This window comes from Neolamprologus multifasciatus, chromosome 7 (assembly GCF_963576455.1).
Source record: "Neolamprologus multifasciatus chromosome 7, fNeoMul1.2, whole genome shotgun sequence".
Taxonomy (NCBI): Eukaryota; Metazoa; Chordata; class Actinopteri; order Cichliformes; family Cichlidae; genus Neolamprologus; species Neolamprologus multifasciatus.
The window spans coordinates 3,762,415-3,781,154 of record NC_140445.1 but is presented as its reverse complement, the minus strand read 5'-3'; the positions used below and the strand labels follow the sequence as shown (position 1 = coordinate 3,781,154).

Genomic DNA, 18,740 nt, shown 5'->3' with positions numbered 1-18,740 from the left:
TTGCACCTTTCTCTGTTAATAATATATCATTCCTCTAATTGTTTAATATCAGGATTCACCTTGGTTACACTTTATGACAGAAAGTAAAGTAAAGAAGAGTGACACAAAGTAAGTTATCCTAAATGTTGTGCTTGTGCCAATGAAAACTTTGCTACTGTTGGCAAAAGACAAAGGAAGAGGAGAGGGGGGAAGGCATGTTAGAAGGCAGCGAGAGAGCAGGAAAGTGCAGTGAGAGTAGGGACTTGATGTATCGTCTATGAGCAGTAAAGGGAGAGAGCTGGCTCATATTATATTGGCGCATACTTCATTGGACATGTAGCTGAAGGGAACAGGTGATAAGGAGATGTTGTGTAGTAGCTGATACAGGCTCTGGGTGGTGGGGAAGAATTGCTAGATGGCTGGATAAGAATGGCTGTAGTGATGAGGGAAACTGCAAAGAAGGTGTCTGATGTGACCTTTGGACAGAGGAAAGGGGACAAGGAGAATTGGTTTTGGACTGAGGACATACAGGATCACTTAGGAAGAAGTTAGCAGAGAAAGAGCAGGATAGTCGGGAATTCAAAGAAAGTAGACAGGAGTACTGGGAGGTGGCAGCAGGTTAGGGTGGTTAATGATAGAGACAGAAATGTGCTAACGAGAGAAGAGAAGAAAGTAGATGGGTGGAAGACAGTTAGAGAATCAGGAACTGCAGAGGGTTAGTAACAAGGAAATGAGGACGGCTATGGAGAGGATAAAGAGTGGAAAATGATCCATATGACATACCTGTGGAGTATTGGAGAAATCTAGGAGAGAGGGGAATCATATTTTTGACCTGATTGTTTAAAACAACCTTGGAGTACGAGAGGATGTCTGAGGAATGTAGAAGTGTACTCGTACTGATTTTCAGAGACAAGCGTGATGTGCAGAGCTGTGGTAGCTACAGAGGGATAAAGCTGATGAGCCATGGTATGTGGAAGGAAAAGAGTTGTTGAGGTTAGGTTAAGAAGAGATGTGATCCATTTTAAAATTCTTTTATTTGTTTTTAAGTCTCTTAATGGTCTTGCCCTTTCTTATTTGTTTGATCTGCTTCAGACAAATAAGAAAGGGCAGCACTGCGGTCAGCTGTTATGTTGTTTTTAAAGTGCTTTAGAAATAAAGTGAAAGCGAAAGTAAAGTGAAAGTGATGATCAGTGAGCAGTAGTATGGCTTCATGCTGAGAAGAGATGCCATGTTTGCATACATATTATTGGGTGCAGGGATGCAACGATACCAATTTTTTCAAACCGATACGATACCGATACTTGGATCTGAGTACTTGCCGATACAGAGTACAAAAACCGATACTTCTACCACACACACAAATGCAATGAATTGGAAGACAGGTTTTATTATATTCCCTGCCGATAAAAAATAAAATCTTAATAAAAATGACCACAAAAAAATTTCACGTGAAAAATAAGCACTTCTCTTAAATTATTGCAGAGTCTCCACATTGTAATTTAACAAAATATCACTGAACTATTGGCACTGTCCCGAGCTTTCAGAATAATAAATAAACACTTCTGTTTATTTATTATATTTCATATTGCGGCTCGAGTATGCTGAGAAGACGGTGCAATCCTATGTTTTCCACGACCGGCATTGGCTGGTCATCCAGAGCGATAAAATGAGTCAGAGCCTCTGTTATTTTAACTGCCCGTGGATTTTCTCTTGACATTTTTCATCGCTTTTCCAAAACCTGAGTTAAAGTTGGCTGTTCCACACTGCTGACATTTTGTTTAGCCTAGCTGCAGCAGCCTCCAGTTTCTCTTTTTTATCTGGAGCTGCCAGTCTCACTCGCCTAACCCTGTGCCTGTTTAGCGCGGGATGTCCCCCTAGTGGCCAATCTAAAAAACTACAACAGAAATGACAAGCCACCCTCTGATTAATGAAATAAGTTAGTATCGGTTCATGGTATCGGTTAACTTTTACGAGTATGAGTACACACACATTTTACAGTATTGGCCCTGATACCCGATACCAGTATCGGTATCGGTGCATCCCTAATTGGGTGCCAAGAAAGATGTGGTGCTGCATCAGGAAGTCGGGAGTGGTGGTGGAGGACAATCTGCCGTGCAGAAGGAAGAGAAGAAGACCACAGAGAAGATTGATGCATGTTTTGATGGAGGATACGCAGAGGGTTGGTGTGACAGAGGATGATGGTACAGATGGAGTGAGATGGAGGCAGATGATCCAATGTGGTAATCCTTAACTGGAACAGCTAAAACAAGAGGCTTGACAAATTATGGATGTTGGTTGGTGTCCACCAGGTGGAGCTTGAGTCTTTTCAGAAAACCAAAGAATTCAGGTCTCTTCACAAACATGTGGCACCACCGCACTTTGGAAAATGATAATTTACTTTGGCGAAGTTGCTGATTATAGTTTGAAGCTTTGATCCAAACCACATGAGAACTGAGAGTTCTGAAAACAAAGATGATTTACTCACGTTTGTCTTTTCAGGCAGAAGCAAACTGACGGATGGTTTTCTGTGTTTCTGATGTTTGTTTGAGGTTTTTGCTGTTGTTTGCTTATTGTTTCTGGATACATTTTGCAATCAGTCAGTTTCTGGCCTGTAATTTTTTAATACAGCTTGCAGGGACTCAGTGGAAATAAATTGTGTTTAACTAGGATTATATGAGTTATGACATCTGCTTTCCAAGTGTGTCCTGCCAAAGACAGGAAACAGTGGTGAATTATATGAACAGAAATTCACACGTAATGAGTTTACAGATGTGGATGACTAAAAGAGTAAGATACAAAAACGTAATTCAAATGTAATTCCTCATTTGAAGGAATTACATCCATTCAAATGAGGGAATGTAATTGAGAATTGTTTTTGATTTGAGGCTAGAGATTGTTTTTATGTGTTTGAAGCTACCTGGTACTTAGACCTGAATCTTGTTCCATTTTAAAAACGTCTAGGCTGGGCTGTGCCTTTGGAGGTGGTCCTGAGGGTCTTGATCCACACTGTAATGATGTGAGTCATTAAGGGTCACATCATGAGCCAAGACGTTAAATATTTGTGAGACATCTCTTTACCCTGACATCATGTGAGTTATTGAGGTCCAGAGATGGGTAACGCGTTACAGTAATCTGATTACTTTTTTAAAGTAACGAGTAAAGTAAGGGATTACTATTGCAAAAACGGTAATTAGATTACCGTTACTTTCCCGTAGGAACGCTGCGTTACTGTGTTACTAAAACCGTGATTTTTTTGCAAGAATGTCTCATGACAGTGACGTAAGCGAGTGCGACGTTCGTGACAACAGCTGTGTGCAGATCAACAATGGATCATATATCGAGTGCAGAGAGAGTATGAGCGTGCAGCGTTTAAAGCGTGGAAGTACTGACCTTACTTTGAGTTTGATTCCATAAAAAGTGACAAAAACATTAGTGTCCGTTGTACGTGGGAAGAAAACTTATTTTTACAGCGAAAAAAACCCCCTGAACAAGCTCCGAGTGCGCAACGACGTAATGGGAAATTTCCAGAGAAACTCGCAGATTCTTCAACTGACCGCTGCACACCTGCACCAGGGTAAACCTCCGCCTACCCCACTCCTGCTTTACAGGTGAAAATAGAGCAACAGGACCGCTAGTCTTTGACTTTATTTATTTTCTGCTGTGTTTTACTCGCATCTATTTGAAAGACTGAGTGTAAACACACAAAAAAAAAATATTTTATTTTATGTGCTGGAATGTGCAGAAAATAGGTTTAAATATTAAACTAATTTCTTCAAGTCAGTGAATGTTGCATATAATTAAATTTTTGCTTGATGCATGAAGTTAAAAGATTAAAACTAATAAAACAAGTTTTAAAAAGAGACTTTTCCATTTGATTACATTTTGTATGATGGATTATGCAGAAAAAGTAGAATTGGGCTGAAAGATCTATCACTTTATCACCTATTCAGGTTGTAAATTGTGTTTTTAAAAAGTAACTAAATAACTAAGTAACTAAGTAATTAATTACTTTTGAAAATAAGTAATCAGTAAAGTAACAGGATTACTTTTTTGGGGAAGTAATCAATAATTAGTTACTGATTACTTTTTTCAAGTAACTTGACCAACACTGTTAAGGTCACATGGGTCAGGATAGGTGCAGATGCAGAGCTGGGTCTTATCCTGCTGAGGTGGATCTCCTGTGTTGTGCCACGTGCTCGTGGAGTGGTTGTTTGGTTTCTCCTTTGCAAACGTCTTAGTACTACTTACTGCACTACATTGTTCAGCTTGTTTTTGGATGTTTCATCCTTGGATTTTTGTCTGAGTTGTTGCTGGGTCTGAAGTGCACTGGGATTTTGGAAGTTCCTCCTCAAAAAGGTCAAAAGAAATTGATGGGATTAGGCCAGTGGTCCCCAACTTTGTTGCGCCACAGACCGGTTTAATGTCAGACAATATTTCCACGGACCGGCCTTTAAGGTGTCGCGGATAAATGCAACAAAATAAAATGATGACAAGACAAAAACTGTAGTATTTTGTAAGTACAACAATAAACATGAATTCACTGTGTAATTGTGCAACTTTATTAGCAGCATCCACCTGAAATGCGCCAACGATATTGAGAGTAACATCCTCCTCTCTGCCCCTTAATGCTCTCTGGTCACTATAGTAACGCGTAAATATTTCTTTCAAAGTAAGACACACAACTACAACACGGGAAAAGACCCACGGCAACCAAGTTAACGATAAAAACCCTGAAAACCAACTCTTGCTCAGTTCTGTTTTTACCCCCTAAAGTTGGGACTGTAAATTAAAATTCAGCTTCACGGCTCCTTATTTAAGTTTCAAGACATAAGATACGGTTCACCCACCAGTGCCAAAGTGGTGATTAAACTCCAGAAGTGTTGACCCACACGATGTCACAGTGGCCTTCAGATAAATCAGTGGGGAATGCAGCCCAGAATACATACACTAATCAAGGAATCCAAACACATAGTTTCTTTTTGCCATTTTTGTAGTTAAATGCCAACTCATAAAACATTGTGCCATGAAAAGAAACAAACCAGCCCCACCAACATTTCTTTTAAAATTTTTACATGAATGGTGGAGTAAGTTTGTTGGACATCTACCAGGTTCCCATCAATCTACCAGAGGTTGGTAATGGCTTCTGTTTGCCACAAGCCTAAATAGGTACGTTTTCAAAAACTGGATAATATTAGCTCGCAAATGACTTTTCATTAATTCAATTAAGATTACAGTTTTTCCATTATGGGGGCTCCAAACAAGCAAAACAAACCTTAAATAGATGGGTTGGTAATGATTCGAGAGATGTTAATGGCTGGGGACAATAATAATACTAATACACAATAATTTGTGTTAATTTTGATAAACCTAACACTACCCCATCATTGATACCTGTGAAGTCTAACCCTTCACAGATGAAAACATGTTATGATCTCTCTGTACATTTTGGTTTATTTCTGTAACATTTCAGATTTCTAAAAACATTTCTAAACCCTGTAAGTAGAATCAAATAATTTATGGATTTAGTTTTTTTTTTGGATACTTTATCTTCTGTTGCAGATTCCCTCCTGCATGCTGACAGTGTGTGTGTGTGAGAGAGAGAGAGTTTGCAGGTGTGATTTTGCATATTTTCTATTTGGCTCCACTCAGCAGAGAGATTAGCAGCAGGTAGAGTGACAGGTGGATTAAAATGGACTGCATCTCTGGCTCGAGTAAAAAAATAAATATTAATTAGACCTTCATTACAGAGCAGTTACTTGAATTGTCACTGCAGCAGTGCTGATGGTTTAACTCCTGTGTTGATGTTGTTGTGTTCATGCTATTAACTGCAATAAATGCCGTTATTAGACAGCAAAATATTAAATGAAACTTTAAATGAAATGAAAAACAAAAACTTAAATTGAAGTGTTCCAGGTATTTCCTACTGGAAGGAAGACTATGAGGCAGTTCCAGAAATGCTGGAAAGATTATATATTTTGGCTTGTCCATCCATCCATCCATCCATCCATCCATCCAACCATCCATCCATCCATCCATCCATTCATCCATCCATCCATCCATCCATCCATCCATCCATCCATCCAACCATCCATCCATCCATTCATCCATCCATCCATCCATCCATCCATCCATCCAACCATCCATCCATCCATCCAACCATCCATCCATCCATCCATCCATCCATCCAACCATCCATCCATCTATCCATCCATCCATCCATCCATCCATCCATCCATCCATCCATCCATCCATCCATCCATTCATCCAACCATCCTTCCATCATCCATCCATCCATCCATCCTGGGCGCACCAGTCTCAATGGATGGATGGAAAATTTTACACATCTATCCATGCATCCATTTTCTGCTGCTTATCCAAAGGAGCAACAGTTTATAAGAAATGCCCAGCTCTGGCTTTCCCGGCTGCCTCCTCCGGCTCTTCTGGCAGAGCACTGAGGTTTTCCAAAGCCAGCTGAGAGACATCATCTGCCTGGTTCTGCCCCTGATTCACTTCCATTTTAACATACCTGAAACACCTCACCTGGAAGACAGTCTAGTCAGATGAAGAAGCAGCTGAACTTAATCCTTTCAGTGTAGGAGCACCTCCACTCAGAGGTCCTCCTCATTGACTGAGCTCCTCACCCCGAGCCTGGCCACCCTTCAGAGCGAGCTCATTTCCGCTGCTTGTTTCTGAAAGTGTCTCGTTCCTTCATTCACTGCCCAGAGTTTCTGTCTAAAGCTGAGTGTAGGAAGGTAGAATCAGTTTTTACTCCGCCAACCTTCGACCTTGAGCTACTTGAACTCCTCCACTTGGGACAGCAACTCATCTCTAGCCTATAGTGGCTTCATCCCATTCCGGCCAAGAATCACAGCTACAAAATGAAGAAAACTGCTCCAGCTGAGCGTCAAACCAACAGATTTTTTAAAAATCTGCAGCTTCAATACTGACAAACACATTTAATTTTTAAAATTAGCCCATAAAATGAGCCTTTCTTGTGTGTTATCCCACACCTCTTGTGGTCTGATGGGTAATTGCTCATTGAAATGCATGTGGGGAGGCCGTTAGCCAGCTGCTGACATGAGGCTGACTCCAAGATAAATAAAGCAGCCCAGGAGACAGCCCTGCTCTCCTCATCATCATATCTTAATTGGAAAGGACAGCTTTAATTAAAATGAAACCATTTAATGTATTTTGTAATTAAAGACGAGTTAGATGGCGACTGCTGGGTTGGGCCAGCAGGGCCGCTGAAACAGAAGCAGGCTTTGATTTCATCAACACATTAGAGTTAAATCTCCTATTTATTTTCTTGGATAAATATCATCCTGTTAGGAATTTAAAGACATTGAACTCTGAGATGGTTTATGGCTTGAAACATTAATTCAGAAGAACATTGGAAGAAGCAAAAACTGCAGTTCCTCTAATTTCCACTTGAAGCTCCAGCAGTGGGTTGTTCCCCTAGACTCCCATTAACCATCTTTAACCTGGCTACAAAAAACAGCTTAGTTTGCATTATTAGGGGTGTGGCCTCTTTGATTGACAGGTGGATGGTGACCCAGCTGCTAACTGCAAGGCTTCACCTCAGCTAATTGGAGCCCCCGGAACCTCTGGAACATCTTTTTATGTGGATATCATCTGGAGGTTAAAATAGTGACTTCTGGTTTCCAAACACAAAACATGATGTCAGCCAAAACGCTGATGTTGAAAAATGGGTGATGTTACATTTATTAGTCCCTGAATCCTCCCTTCGTTATGCTGCAATAGGTGTAGGCTGCTGGGGGATTCGAGTATTTCTTTTCACCCACTATGTATTAACAGAGCTCTCTGCATTGAATCATACTTGTTATTAACCTCTGTCTCTCTTCCACAGCATGTCTTTATCCTGTCTTCCTTCTCCCACCCCAACCGGTTGCAGCAGATGGCCCCGCCCCTCCCTGAGCCTGGTTCTGCTGGAGGTTTCTTCCTGTTAAAAGGGAGTTTTTCCTTCCCACTGTCGCCAAAGTGCTTGCTCATAGGGGGTCATTTGATTGTTGGGTTTTTCTCACCTTGAGGTGACTTATGTTGTGATTTGGTGCTGTATAAATAAATTGAATTGAATATCTTTCAGTTTACTATCAAACTGTAATTAATACAGCTCTCCAGCTGCACTCTGGCTCAGGATAATCACATTTGTTCTGTCTAGAAAATGAATTCTCTATATATGTGGGGGAATAATTACAAAACTCAAATAACAATTCTCCCTTTTGGTTTGCGATCACCTCCTCCCAGAATGCAGTAGTGTTGCAGAACAGTGGGTTTTGCTTTAACAGGCAGAAAAACATGCACTTCAATTTCTGCTAGCCTTCAACAACCTTGCTTTCATCCACTAGGTGGCGTGACATCTCCATCAGCCAAACACTGAGGCTCACCTGCCTGCTGTTACAGCTAAACAAATGGAAATACATCTTAAACTTAAAGTACAAGTTAAGTGAAATGTGTGAATAATATTTTGTTCCTGATTCTGCGTGTCCTTCTCTACAACACTTGAAGCGGTGATTTCACATCTTTCTCTTTTGCATGCACACTCACTCTTCCTCCCCGCTTTCCCGCAGACAAACAATTTGGTCCTGCCTCCTCCATCCCTCTGCCGTTAGGTGGTACAGCCCACTGCCATACTCAGCAGTCAGCCTCTCTCTCGGAGGAGGAGGATTCACACTCTGGTTTTATTTCTCTCCTCCTCTCCTTCTCCTCTTGCTATGACCCATTTGACGAGCGGCTGCCACCAAGACCGATGTGAGTAACAGACGCACGCAGACACAGAGTTACACGAGTGTGTTTTTGAGAGCGAGAAGAACGATGTGGTTAGGGTTCACCGGGAGTGCAGCGATGTGCAGGTGTGCATCTCAGGTGTGACCAAGTGTTCATGTGATGGAAACAACTCATGGAGCAAGAGCTGGGCTGAAACTAGATGCTTTGCCCTTTACACTGATGTGAGGAGTGGGCTGAAAGAGCTTTAGCTGTGGCTCAGGAGGTTTAGCAGATCATCTACTGATCAGAAGGTTGAAGGTTTGATTCCTGTCTGCTTCGGTCTGCATGTTAAAGTATCCGTGGGTAAGATACTGAAACCTGAGTCATTGGAGTGTGAATGTGTGTGAATGATAGATAGAAATAAAGCACTTAGACATGAATGGGAATGTGACATGTTGTATAAAAGTGCTTTGAGTGCTCGAGCAGAAAAGTGACATGTAAAAACCATGAGGAACAGTGGTCTCAGCGTGTTGATGGACATGAAATACGTGTGTTTGATCTCATTCTTCACTGAAAGACTAAATTGTGCCTCTTCATCGCTCTAAAGTGAGATGCTGTCACATCACTTGAATCGGTGTCTGTGCAGGTGTTAGACAGCATTCAGAAACAGTGCTGTGTCTCAAAATCAGCAATCAGTCATTTACAGCTTTTTTAAGCCAGGATGTGTTTTTTGTGCCCATGTGAACTTCTTCAAGAAGTATCGTGGAAATGGTCTGCTGCTGATTTCTGCTTCCGAACATGCTTTGTTGGTGCAGAACGTTTTTGACACAGCGCAGACAGAAACTATGTTACTGTTAAAATAACGTGAACATGTTAAAAATAACATTTTTTTATGTAAGCATCATAATCTTTAAGGATTGGTATGACTAAAGGCGGCACAACAGTGACGAATCTCAGCTTGTCTGAGCCTCTTCTTGTCCACATGTCAAAGAAAACAAACTCAAATACCTCCTGATGGTACTCAAAGTGTTTGTGTGAGTCTAAAATATATCAAATAGTATTAACATTCACCTTAGAAGAGACACAAAAAGACATGAAAATGACCGACATGTTCTGATCTCAGGACCTCAGATGTCTCTGGTGTCTCTGACTCACAGGTAAGGCGTCCTTTGGTGTTTCTGCTTTGACACACCCACCCAGAGATAACAGGTTCATTTATATTAAGAGGGATTAAATCAAACTTTCTTGTTTATAATCGGACTTTTGGCTAGGTTTAAGACCTGAAAACTACTTGGTTAGATTCAGGAAATGGTCACTGTTTGGGTTAAAATGTTCTCCTTCTCAGCATTAACCATGCATGTTGGTGTGTCAGGCATAAATGGATGCCTGATGCTTTAATTGGAGATTCCAGCAGTTTTGACATAAACAAAGTGTTGTGACGCCCTGAGAGTGAGAGTGGGCTAAAACAACAGTTCACTCTGGTGGAGCTGCACCATCGGCGTAACTTTGTGCTGAACATTGGGGGGTGGGGTCAAGATGTCTGTCTAAATAAATAAATAAATCTGGGTAAATTCCCAGATGATTAAACGTGCAACTATTTTGCAGGTAATACCTGAAACGAGTAAAGAAAATCAACAGCCTATTTATGCAAGATAATTTATCATTTTATTGGGGGGGTTATATTGGTTGGGTCTGATTATTGCGGGGGTCATAAACCCCCTAATCCCCCTGGAAATTACGCCCCTGAGCTGCACCTCTGTCTGGTCCTTGTGGGTCCCCTTTGAGTCTTTGTTTTTCTGACTTCTTTCCAGCAATAAGAACAAAGCTCTGACTACAGCAGCACAGGGGCAGTGACTCTGAGGTCCTTTTCTTTGTTAGACACCAGAGATGGGCAGTAACGGTAATCCGATTACTTTTTTCACGTAACGAGTAAAGTAAGGGATTACTATTGCAAAAACGGTAATTAGATTACCGTTACTTTCCCGTAGGAACGCTGCGTTACTGCGTTACTAAAACCGTGATTTTTTGCGAGAATGTCTCATGACAGTGACGTAAGCGAGTGCGACGTTGGTGACAACAGCTGTGTGCAGATCAACAATGGATCATATATCGAGTGCCGGAGAGAGTATGAGCGTGCAGCGTTTAAAGCGTGGAAGTACTGACCTTACTTTGAGTTTGATTCCATAAAAAGTGACAAAAACATTAGTGTCCGTTGTGCGTGGGAAGAAAACTTCTTTTTACAGCGAAAAAACCCTAAACTTCCGAGCAAGCACCGAGTAGCTACGACGTAATGGGAAACTCACAGAGAAACTCGCGGATTCTTCCACTGACCGCTGCACACCTGCACCAGGGTAACCCTCCGCCTACCCCACTCCTGCTTTACAGGTGAAAATAGAGCAACAGGACCGCTAGTCTTTGACTTTATTTATTTTCTGCTGTGTTTTACTTGCATCTATTTGAAAGACTGAGTGTAAACACACAAAAAATATATATTTTATGTGCTGGAATGTGCAGAAAATAGGTTTAAATATTAAACAAATTTCTTCCAGTCAGAGAATGTTGCGGATAATTAAATTTTTGCTTGATGCATAAAGTTAAAAGATTAAAACTAATAAAATAAGTTAAAAAAAAAAAAAACTTTTTCATTTGATTACATTTTGTATGATGGATTATGCAGAAAAAGTAGAATTGGGCTGAAAGATCTATCACTTTATCACCTATTCAGGTTGTAAATTGTGTTTTTAAAAAGGAACTAAGTAACTAAGTAACTAAGTAATTAATTACTTTTGAAAATAAGTAATCAGTAAAGTAACGGGATTACTCAGTAATCAGTAATTAGTTACTGATTACTTTTTTCAAGTAACTTGACCAACACTGTTAAACACTCATCTAATCATAACAGATCCAATCATGTTGTCTCCTCTTGGGACTCAAAACTAATTCATGAGAGTGAAGCTCATGGTTTTGTTTATGCATCCAAAACACGTAACATCCTCACCATCCACACTGACAGATCAGAGTCACGGTTTGTAAAAGTGGTGTGAACATGGCTGAAGAGGCTGTGATCATCTCTAAAATATTTGTGACTCAGTAACACTTTTAAACAGATGCTGAAGGCATTGAATAAAAAAAGAAATCCCAAAATAAAGCAGAAGTCAGGACACATGAAGTTTAAGTTTAACACAGGTTGGAGAACATGACGACAATGTGACTTTTTCGGTTTTGATAAATGATTTTAAGACGTCAACCATCCTCTGAAAGCCTGAGCTGTGACACTGAATTTTTAGTGCAGCAGGATGAACATCAGAGACATAAAGTCACAAACTAATGAAAGCAGGATGCAGAGGAGATGAGGAGATCGCTGCAACAGGAAACTGAATGGATCTGTAATCGGCACACCGATCATCCAGACCGACGCTGTGGATGAGAAGCTCCTGTTTTATTTCTTCCTGGAAGACATTAAGGAGCTGACAGATGGGCGCTGACGGCTGCGTTTGTCTGTCACGTATAGAATGAGGATGTTTTTCTAATGTAGGTAGACAGTAATGTACGTATATTGTCACTTTAAGGTAATTCATGTGGCAGTACGATAGCAATATACTGCAGAATAGTCAGCAATCCAACACTGTATATGATCACACAGATTACACTAAACATCAAAGTCAGCTTGGTATGTGTCAGCCATTCCCACCACATTTTCCTAATCTCTCATAAACTGATATCTTTATGACGGATAACAGTTACATAAATTGATTTACTTCTATTTGAAATCAGTTCATCTTCTTCCAGTGGCTTGAAAGGTGTGAAAAACTAAATACACTGAAAATATGAAACTATCTAAAGTTTGATATATTTCAAGGAGTTACCCTGAGTTATAAATGTTTGCAGTGGGTGCATCCACAAATAGTGTTGGGGAGTAACGGAATACATGTACCGCCGTTACGTATTTAAAATACAAAATATGAGTAACTGTATTCCGTTACAGTTACGGTTTAAAAAGGTGGTATTTAGAATACAGTTACTTTGTTGAAATAAATGGATTACACGGCGGTACTTCCCTGTTTCATATTGTGGCGGGTCAGGACTGTTTGGGTTTTGTTTGACAGCTACGTTCTGTTGTTCCAGGCGGCAGCGTCACGGTTGCCATGGTTACAGGGTGACGGCCTTTTTGTTGTTGTGCTAAGCTAATAGGCAGAATGCTACAGGCATAGCTCTAAAGAATGTAGCATCATAGGCAGTGTAGTCCATGCTGCAGGGAGAATGGACTGCCATACACGTTATGTGTCTGTGAGCGAGGGAGGGAGAAAAAGGAAAAGTACGAGCTGTCATCGAGCAAAAACGGGAGCTGGAAGCAGGTAAATATAATAATAACCACTGCAGCCAAGAAGAGAGCCTGACGAGCCCAGTTGTAAGTAAGCTATTAAGACTCGACTGTACACCGTGTTCGTGTTTTCCTCCGAAACAATAAGTTCTGTTGGAGCAGCCTTTCAACGCCTCTCTCTGTCTCTCGCTAGCAAAGTTGACCCAGACAACAAAGTAAAGCTAGTTTTCAGCTACGAGCCCGACACAGAACCCACCGTATTAGCCAGAGGTCCCTTTACTACGGTTCGGAGCCGCGGACCTTCAGTAACAGTAATAAATCACAGCAATAGTACATTCATGTAGTTGTAAACAGCATGATAATATATTAAGTAATCCAAAGTATTCAGAATACGTTACTCTCATTGAGTAACGTAACGGAATACGTTACAGAATACATTTTGGGGCATGTATTCTGTAATCTGTAATGGAATACATTTTAAAAGTAACCTTCCCAACACTGTCCACAGATGAGGTCAACTAAAACCAAAAACCAGCTCCGTTTTTTGTCCTAAAACACGAGTTGCTTCACTGGATTCACACTTGTCTTTATGCTGGGCCTCGGTGCAGGCAGAAGAGGCTCTTCACTTCCAGTCACTAAAAATATGAACAGAAGCTTCATCAAGTCACAAAATAAAACAAAATAAAAGACCCCGTGCAGACTAAACACGGCACTTTAGAAATGCTCTTGGTGTGATTTAAAGTGAAGAAAAAAGTATCTCAGAAACATTGCATCCTGGGGTACCATCTTCTCTTTAATCTTTTGATTGGCTGACCCTTGCAGATTAAAGGTTTGGACATTTAGTGGGTGGGGTCTCTCTGCTTGGAGCCAAAGCTCTGCTCCTGAGATGACCATATTAGGTACTTCCCCTTTTTGTGACATCCCAGAGTCAGTTAAATAAAATACCAGTCTGCAGCCCGAGCTTTTGACTCAGAGAGATCACTCTACATACACTGACCTCATTGGTCATATTTAATATGAACAGCCAACTTGTAGTTTTACAAGATGACAGTGAGATCTACAAGGATATATGGCTCAAGCTGGAGATGTTAAGATCTTCACTGGGATGATCAGGATGGACAAGATTAAAAATGAGCACATCAGAGGGACAGCTGAGGTTGAGCGGTTTCCAGACAAAGTTGGAGAGGAGGGACAGCGGAAGTGTTGGACAATGGATGAGGAAAACCACAGAGAAGATTTATGGATGTAGTGAAGGAGGACATGTAGAGGGTGGTGAGGCAGAGGAGGATGCTAGGGATAGGATGAGACAGAGACAGATGAATTGGCTCTGGCAACCACTAAAGGCAGCAATCGAAAGACAAAGAAGAGAACAGCGCTGGAACTTGTGATATATGACAGGAAATAACCAGAAGCAATAGGTCCCCTTTAAAGACTTGATTCGACCTGATGAGTAAAGTTTTAAGGCAGAAACAGTTCCAATTTTATTTATATAAAACCAAATCACAACAACAGTTGCCTCAAGGTGCTTTATCCTCCTAGGACAGGGGTGGGCAATCTCAGTCCACGAGGGCTGGTGTCCCTGCAGGTTTTAGATGTGTCCTCGAACCAACACAGCTGATTTAAATGGCTAAATTAGCTCCTCAACATGTCCTGAAGTTCTCCAGAGGCCTGGTAACGAACTAATCATGTGATTCAGGTGTGTTGACCCAAGGTGAGATCTAAAACCTGCAGGACACCGGCCCTCGTGGACTGAGATTGCCCACCCCTGTCCTAGGACCTGGCGTCCACATATGTGGACATCACATTTTGGGTTATTTAGACCAAAATACTCAATTTTGCTCCACAAGGGCCTGATATCCACTTATGAGGACATTATGCTGCTACTGTTCTATCGAAATTTTAAATGAATATCCTCATATGTGGCTGTCATTTTTCTTAAAAACAAAAATTAGGTAAAAAAATAAACCTGCTAATCCTTTGTTTTTACATTCATCGGGTCCCAATCAGCCCAAATATCAAAGAGAAATTAAAAATGCATGCCGTGGAAGAGTTCGGGTCTTAGGAGGTTAAGATAAGTTAACGTTTATTAGTCCCACATGTGGGAAATTTGTTACATTTACATCGTAAACACAAGAAAGAAAGTAGAGAAAACCCCAACAATCAGATGACCCCTATGAGCAAACAGTTTGGCAACAGTGGAAGGGAAGAACTACCTTTTAACAGGAAGAAACATCTGGCTTCCCTAGGCCCCAACCAGCTGCAGCAGGCATGCTGTGGAAGAGAACCAGAGATTAAGAATAAATAATGATTAAATGCAGAGAGATGTATAAACACAAAGTGAGTGAAAATGAGTAAAATAATAATAATAATATTAAAAGTGGCTATTGATCCCAAGAGTTCAACGATGTGAATTTCATTCCAACTTTAAAAAGTAATTTTATGCGCTTTTCCTCACCAAAAATCACGTCTGTAATCCTCATTTTTTTCTCTTAGAATTATATTAAAACCTTTTATTACTAAGTTTGAAGCATTTTATAAAAAGTATTAAGTTGTGTTTTTGCCTCAGAGTGTTTTAAAAGCAACACTCAAGCTTCTGATTAATGTTGAGTGCAATACAAGTGGCCAGTTGATTCATCAGTGCAAAATGCAGATGCAGGTATTCTGCTGATAAAGGGTCATAAACCGATTGAACTGCTGAAGCAGCCGTCCACATCCCACAGAAAATGTCGGCGTTAGTTAGCCTAGTATACATTTTTCACAGCCCTTTTTGCTGTTGCTATTTTGATAAATGTTGTGTTTTTCATGACTCTGATGGAGGCGGACAGACCATCATCATCACTGCAGAGCGAACGGACGCTCTCTGACAGTTCTTTAAAAACTTAGACAGACAGAGAGAAGTAGCCTTATTGGCCTCATCCAAACGCCAGCACCCGCCCTCTGCTCTGCTCTGGATTTCCTGCCAAACTCTGAAAAGCTCGTCCCTTAAAACCAATAACCAGGAGGGTGTGAAATTATCTTGTCATCGCTCTCTTCTATCCCTCGTCTCGCATTTCTCCTCTTCTTCTCTGTCTCCACCCTATAAAGCTTATGTGCCAAACAATGCAATGCAATATAAGCAATGAAACAGCTGTAATCACTCAGTCACCCGTTCAGCGCGCTGCAGGCACTGTGGCGACCTGGCAGCCTTATCGATCTCTGGTGGCGGGGACGATTAAAGGCACCCCGGCAGTTAACAGATGGTGAGTGACGGCACTCATAAACCTCGCACTAAAAGACTAATGTCCTACAAGCTGCATCCGGCGTGCCAGCAATAAACAACCCTGCCGCAGACTGTCAGCGATACGAGCAGGGAGAGAGGGATGAAGGGAGGCGATGGGCCACCTGCTGTCCCACCAAACATGGTTTGACATGCGGGGGGTCCTCGGAGCCGAATATGGAGCGCTGATGGAGGTCGTGAGAGACAGTCTGCTCTCAGCTTTCAATTACAAAACCCAAATGGTGCCCGAATGGTTCAAATCTGAAGGAAAGAGGACAGAAAGAAACCCAGAGGAATACTTTGGAAGGAAGATACTTTACAAAAATACAGCAACAGATATTAGCTTGACAATGGTGTAGAAACAATGGCGTAGAAACAATGGCGTAGCTCCATGTATGCTAATGTTGGTCGAGCTGACCACCTCTTCAGTTTAGTTTGAAAAATCTCAACAATTAATATCTTGCATCTAACAACTTAGACTAGATTCACACTTAGGTGTCTTTAGTTAATTGTCATGACAACAGCAACTAATCATGGAAAGATAAGATTCCGTTAGCAGTTAGCATGAGCCAAGCTGCCTCCATGCTACTGTCTGTTCATATAAAACAGCTAGCTTCTCCTAGATTTTAATGCCAAACTACATGAGCCATTGCCTCGTCTAGCAGAATATTTACATTCTGAATAGGATTTGACAGACTGATGCCTGCTTTCAAAGAAAGTTTGTCTTCCATATCTGCTAGCGACCAATGCAAGTGCAAGGAGGCGTTCAGTGTAGCAAACTTTACTTCTTTGCAACTAATATCACGCTATCGACTGCCAGCAACCTCTTGCAACCAATCACCAACCAGTCTTAGAATATACATTTTCCCCAAGACTGGTGGTTTTCAGGGGGTCACTGAACATTGTCTAGGCCTAAATAAGAATATACAGTAAATGTGGCTTTAGCACTTAATTTCATGTTAGCTGCCAACTGGCTGGGGAACACACATTTTTCTCTCCTGATCAGTGATTGCCAGATGGTCACCACCTCATCATAAATGCCAAGACCAAATCTGAACTTGGGGGGAATGAAAAAAATATTAATTCCAAGTGACACAACACATCTGGCTCGGTCCGGGGAGGGGACACAAAACTCTTACAAGCGCTATTAGTGACCAGCAAAAAATCAATAATCAGAAAGTGGTTAAATCCAACTCTTGAGGATTGGTTTAATGTGGTTTTTGAAATATTTAAAATGGAAAAATTGACATTCTTTTTAAAAATTCGAAAAGACAAATTCTACAAAATATGGAATAAATGGATTAGCTTTGTGTCCCCCATCCGCCCTGAATTTAGGTAAGACCAGCCCTGAATTGGTGTATCTCCCATGTATCGTACAATGTCAGGTTGACCCTCAACTTCATAATATGTACCTAATGTAGTCTTTGTAAACAAGTTAAACATGCTGCATTATGTAACACACTGTCAAGCCAATGAGTTAATCTCATTTTTTTTTGCTATCAGAATGTAAAACAAAAGGACTAAGAAAAAGTTTTTTTTGTTTTTTTTTCTTTTGACTAAATAATGTCAATGCACTTTATTGTAACAAGTCCCTTTTTTTTTCTTCAATAAAAATATAATTAAAAAAAACCCCAAGTGACACATCAAAAACTTCACATTTGTTTCAAAATGCTAGTTGTGCCTTTCTCACAAACATAGGGTTAGGGTCATGTACTGCCTTAGACAAAAGGTTATTTATTATACTGCTCATTCTAATATTAATCCAAAGAGCACTCCACTGTGATCACCACACTGATTCTACTGTAGAAATAAGGCTGCTCATCACTGCTTTGTTACCTACTGAAAATCAGGCTCTGGCTCCTGGGCTGGAGACTGCACACGCCACTCTGGGTTCTTCACAACCAGCTTTGTGTGCTTTGCAGCTGTCTCTGCAATTTAGCTTCTCGTTAGTGTCCTGTCGTGCAATATATAATAAAAGTCCACATCTCTAAGTTGTAAATCACCTCACAGCACATGAACAAAAAGCCAGCTGACTGTAGCACGTTTGCAGAAAAAAAAAGGCATTTATGCAAAGAGCATAAGCTCAATAATTGAGTTACTATGTGAATGCATTGTGTGGTAATAAATATATATGGCCACAAAATGCATCTAATATATAGAGTTTGAACCATTTTGGTGTATACATGTCAATTTCGTTATGGTGAACTTGTCGTACATTAGCTTGCTTGTTCTGATGCATTATAAACTTGTGGTTTCTGAGTTAGCTTAGCATTCAGATGTGAAATGGGTTTCAGCGGACGAGGATTGGAGTTTAAATTGTTCTCAGCACAGCTGATTACCTCCTCAACTTGTCTTGATGTTCTCCAGAGGCCTGGTAATGAACTAATCCTTTGATTCAGGTGTTTTGACCCAGGGTGAGATCTAAAACCTGCCCTCGAGGCCTGGAGTTCCCCACCCCTG

General features: G+C 40.8%; 1 protein-coding gene across 6 annotated transcripts in view; it reads left to right on the top strand.

The window, feature by feature from the left end:
* The first annotated feature begins 7,814 nt into the window (after positions 1-7,814).
* Positions 7,815-18,740, top strand: part of LOC146513496 (uncharacterized) — a 90,872-nt gene continuing 79,946 nt past the window's right edge. For 3 of the 6 annotated variants that reach the window (XM_085168773.1, XM_085168772.1, XM_085168770.1), the window contains exon 1: positions 7,827-8,748. In XM_085168773.1, coding sequence (XP_085024899.1) covers positions 8,712-8,748 — 37 coding nt within the window. In that variant the 5' untranslated portion in view covers positions 7,827-8,711. The other 3 variants (XM_085168768.1, XM_085168771.1, XM_085168769.1) reach the window with 3 other exon arrangements.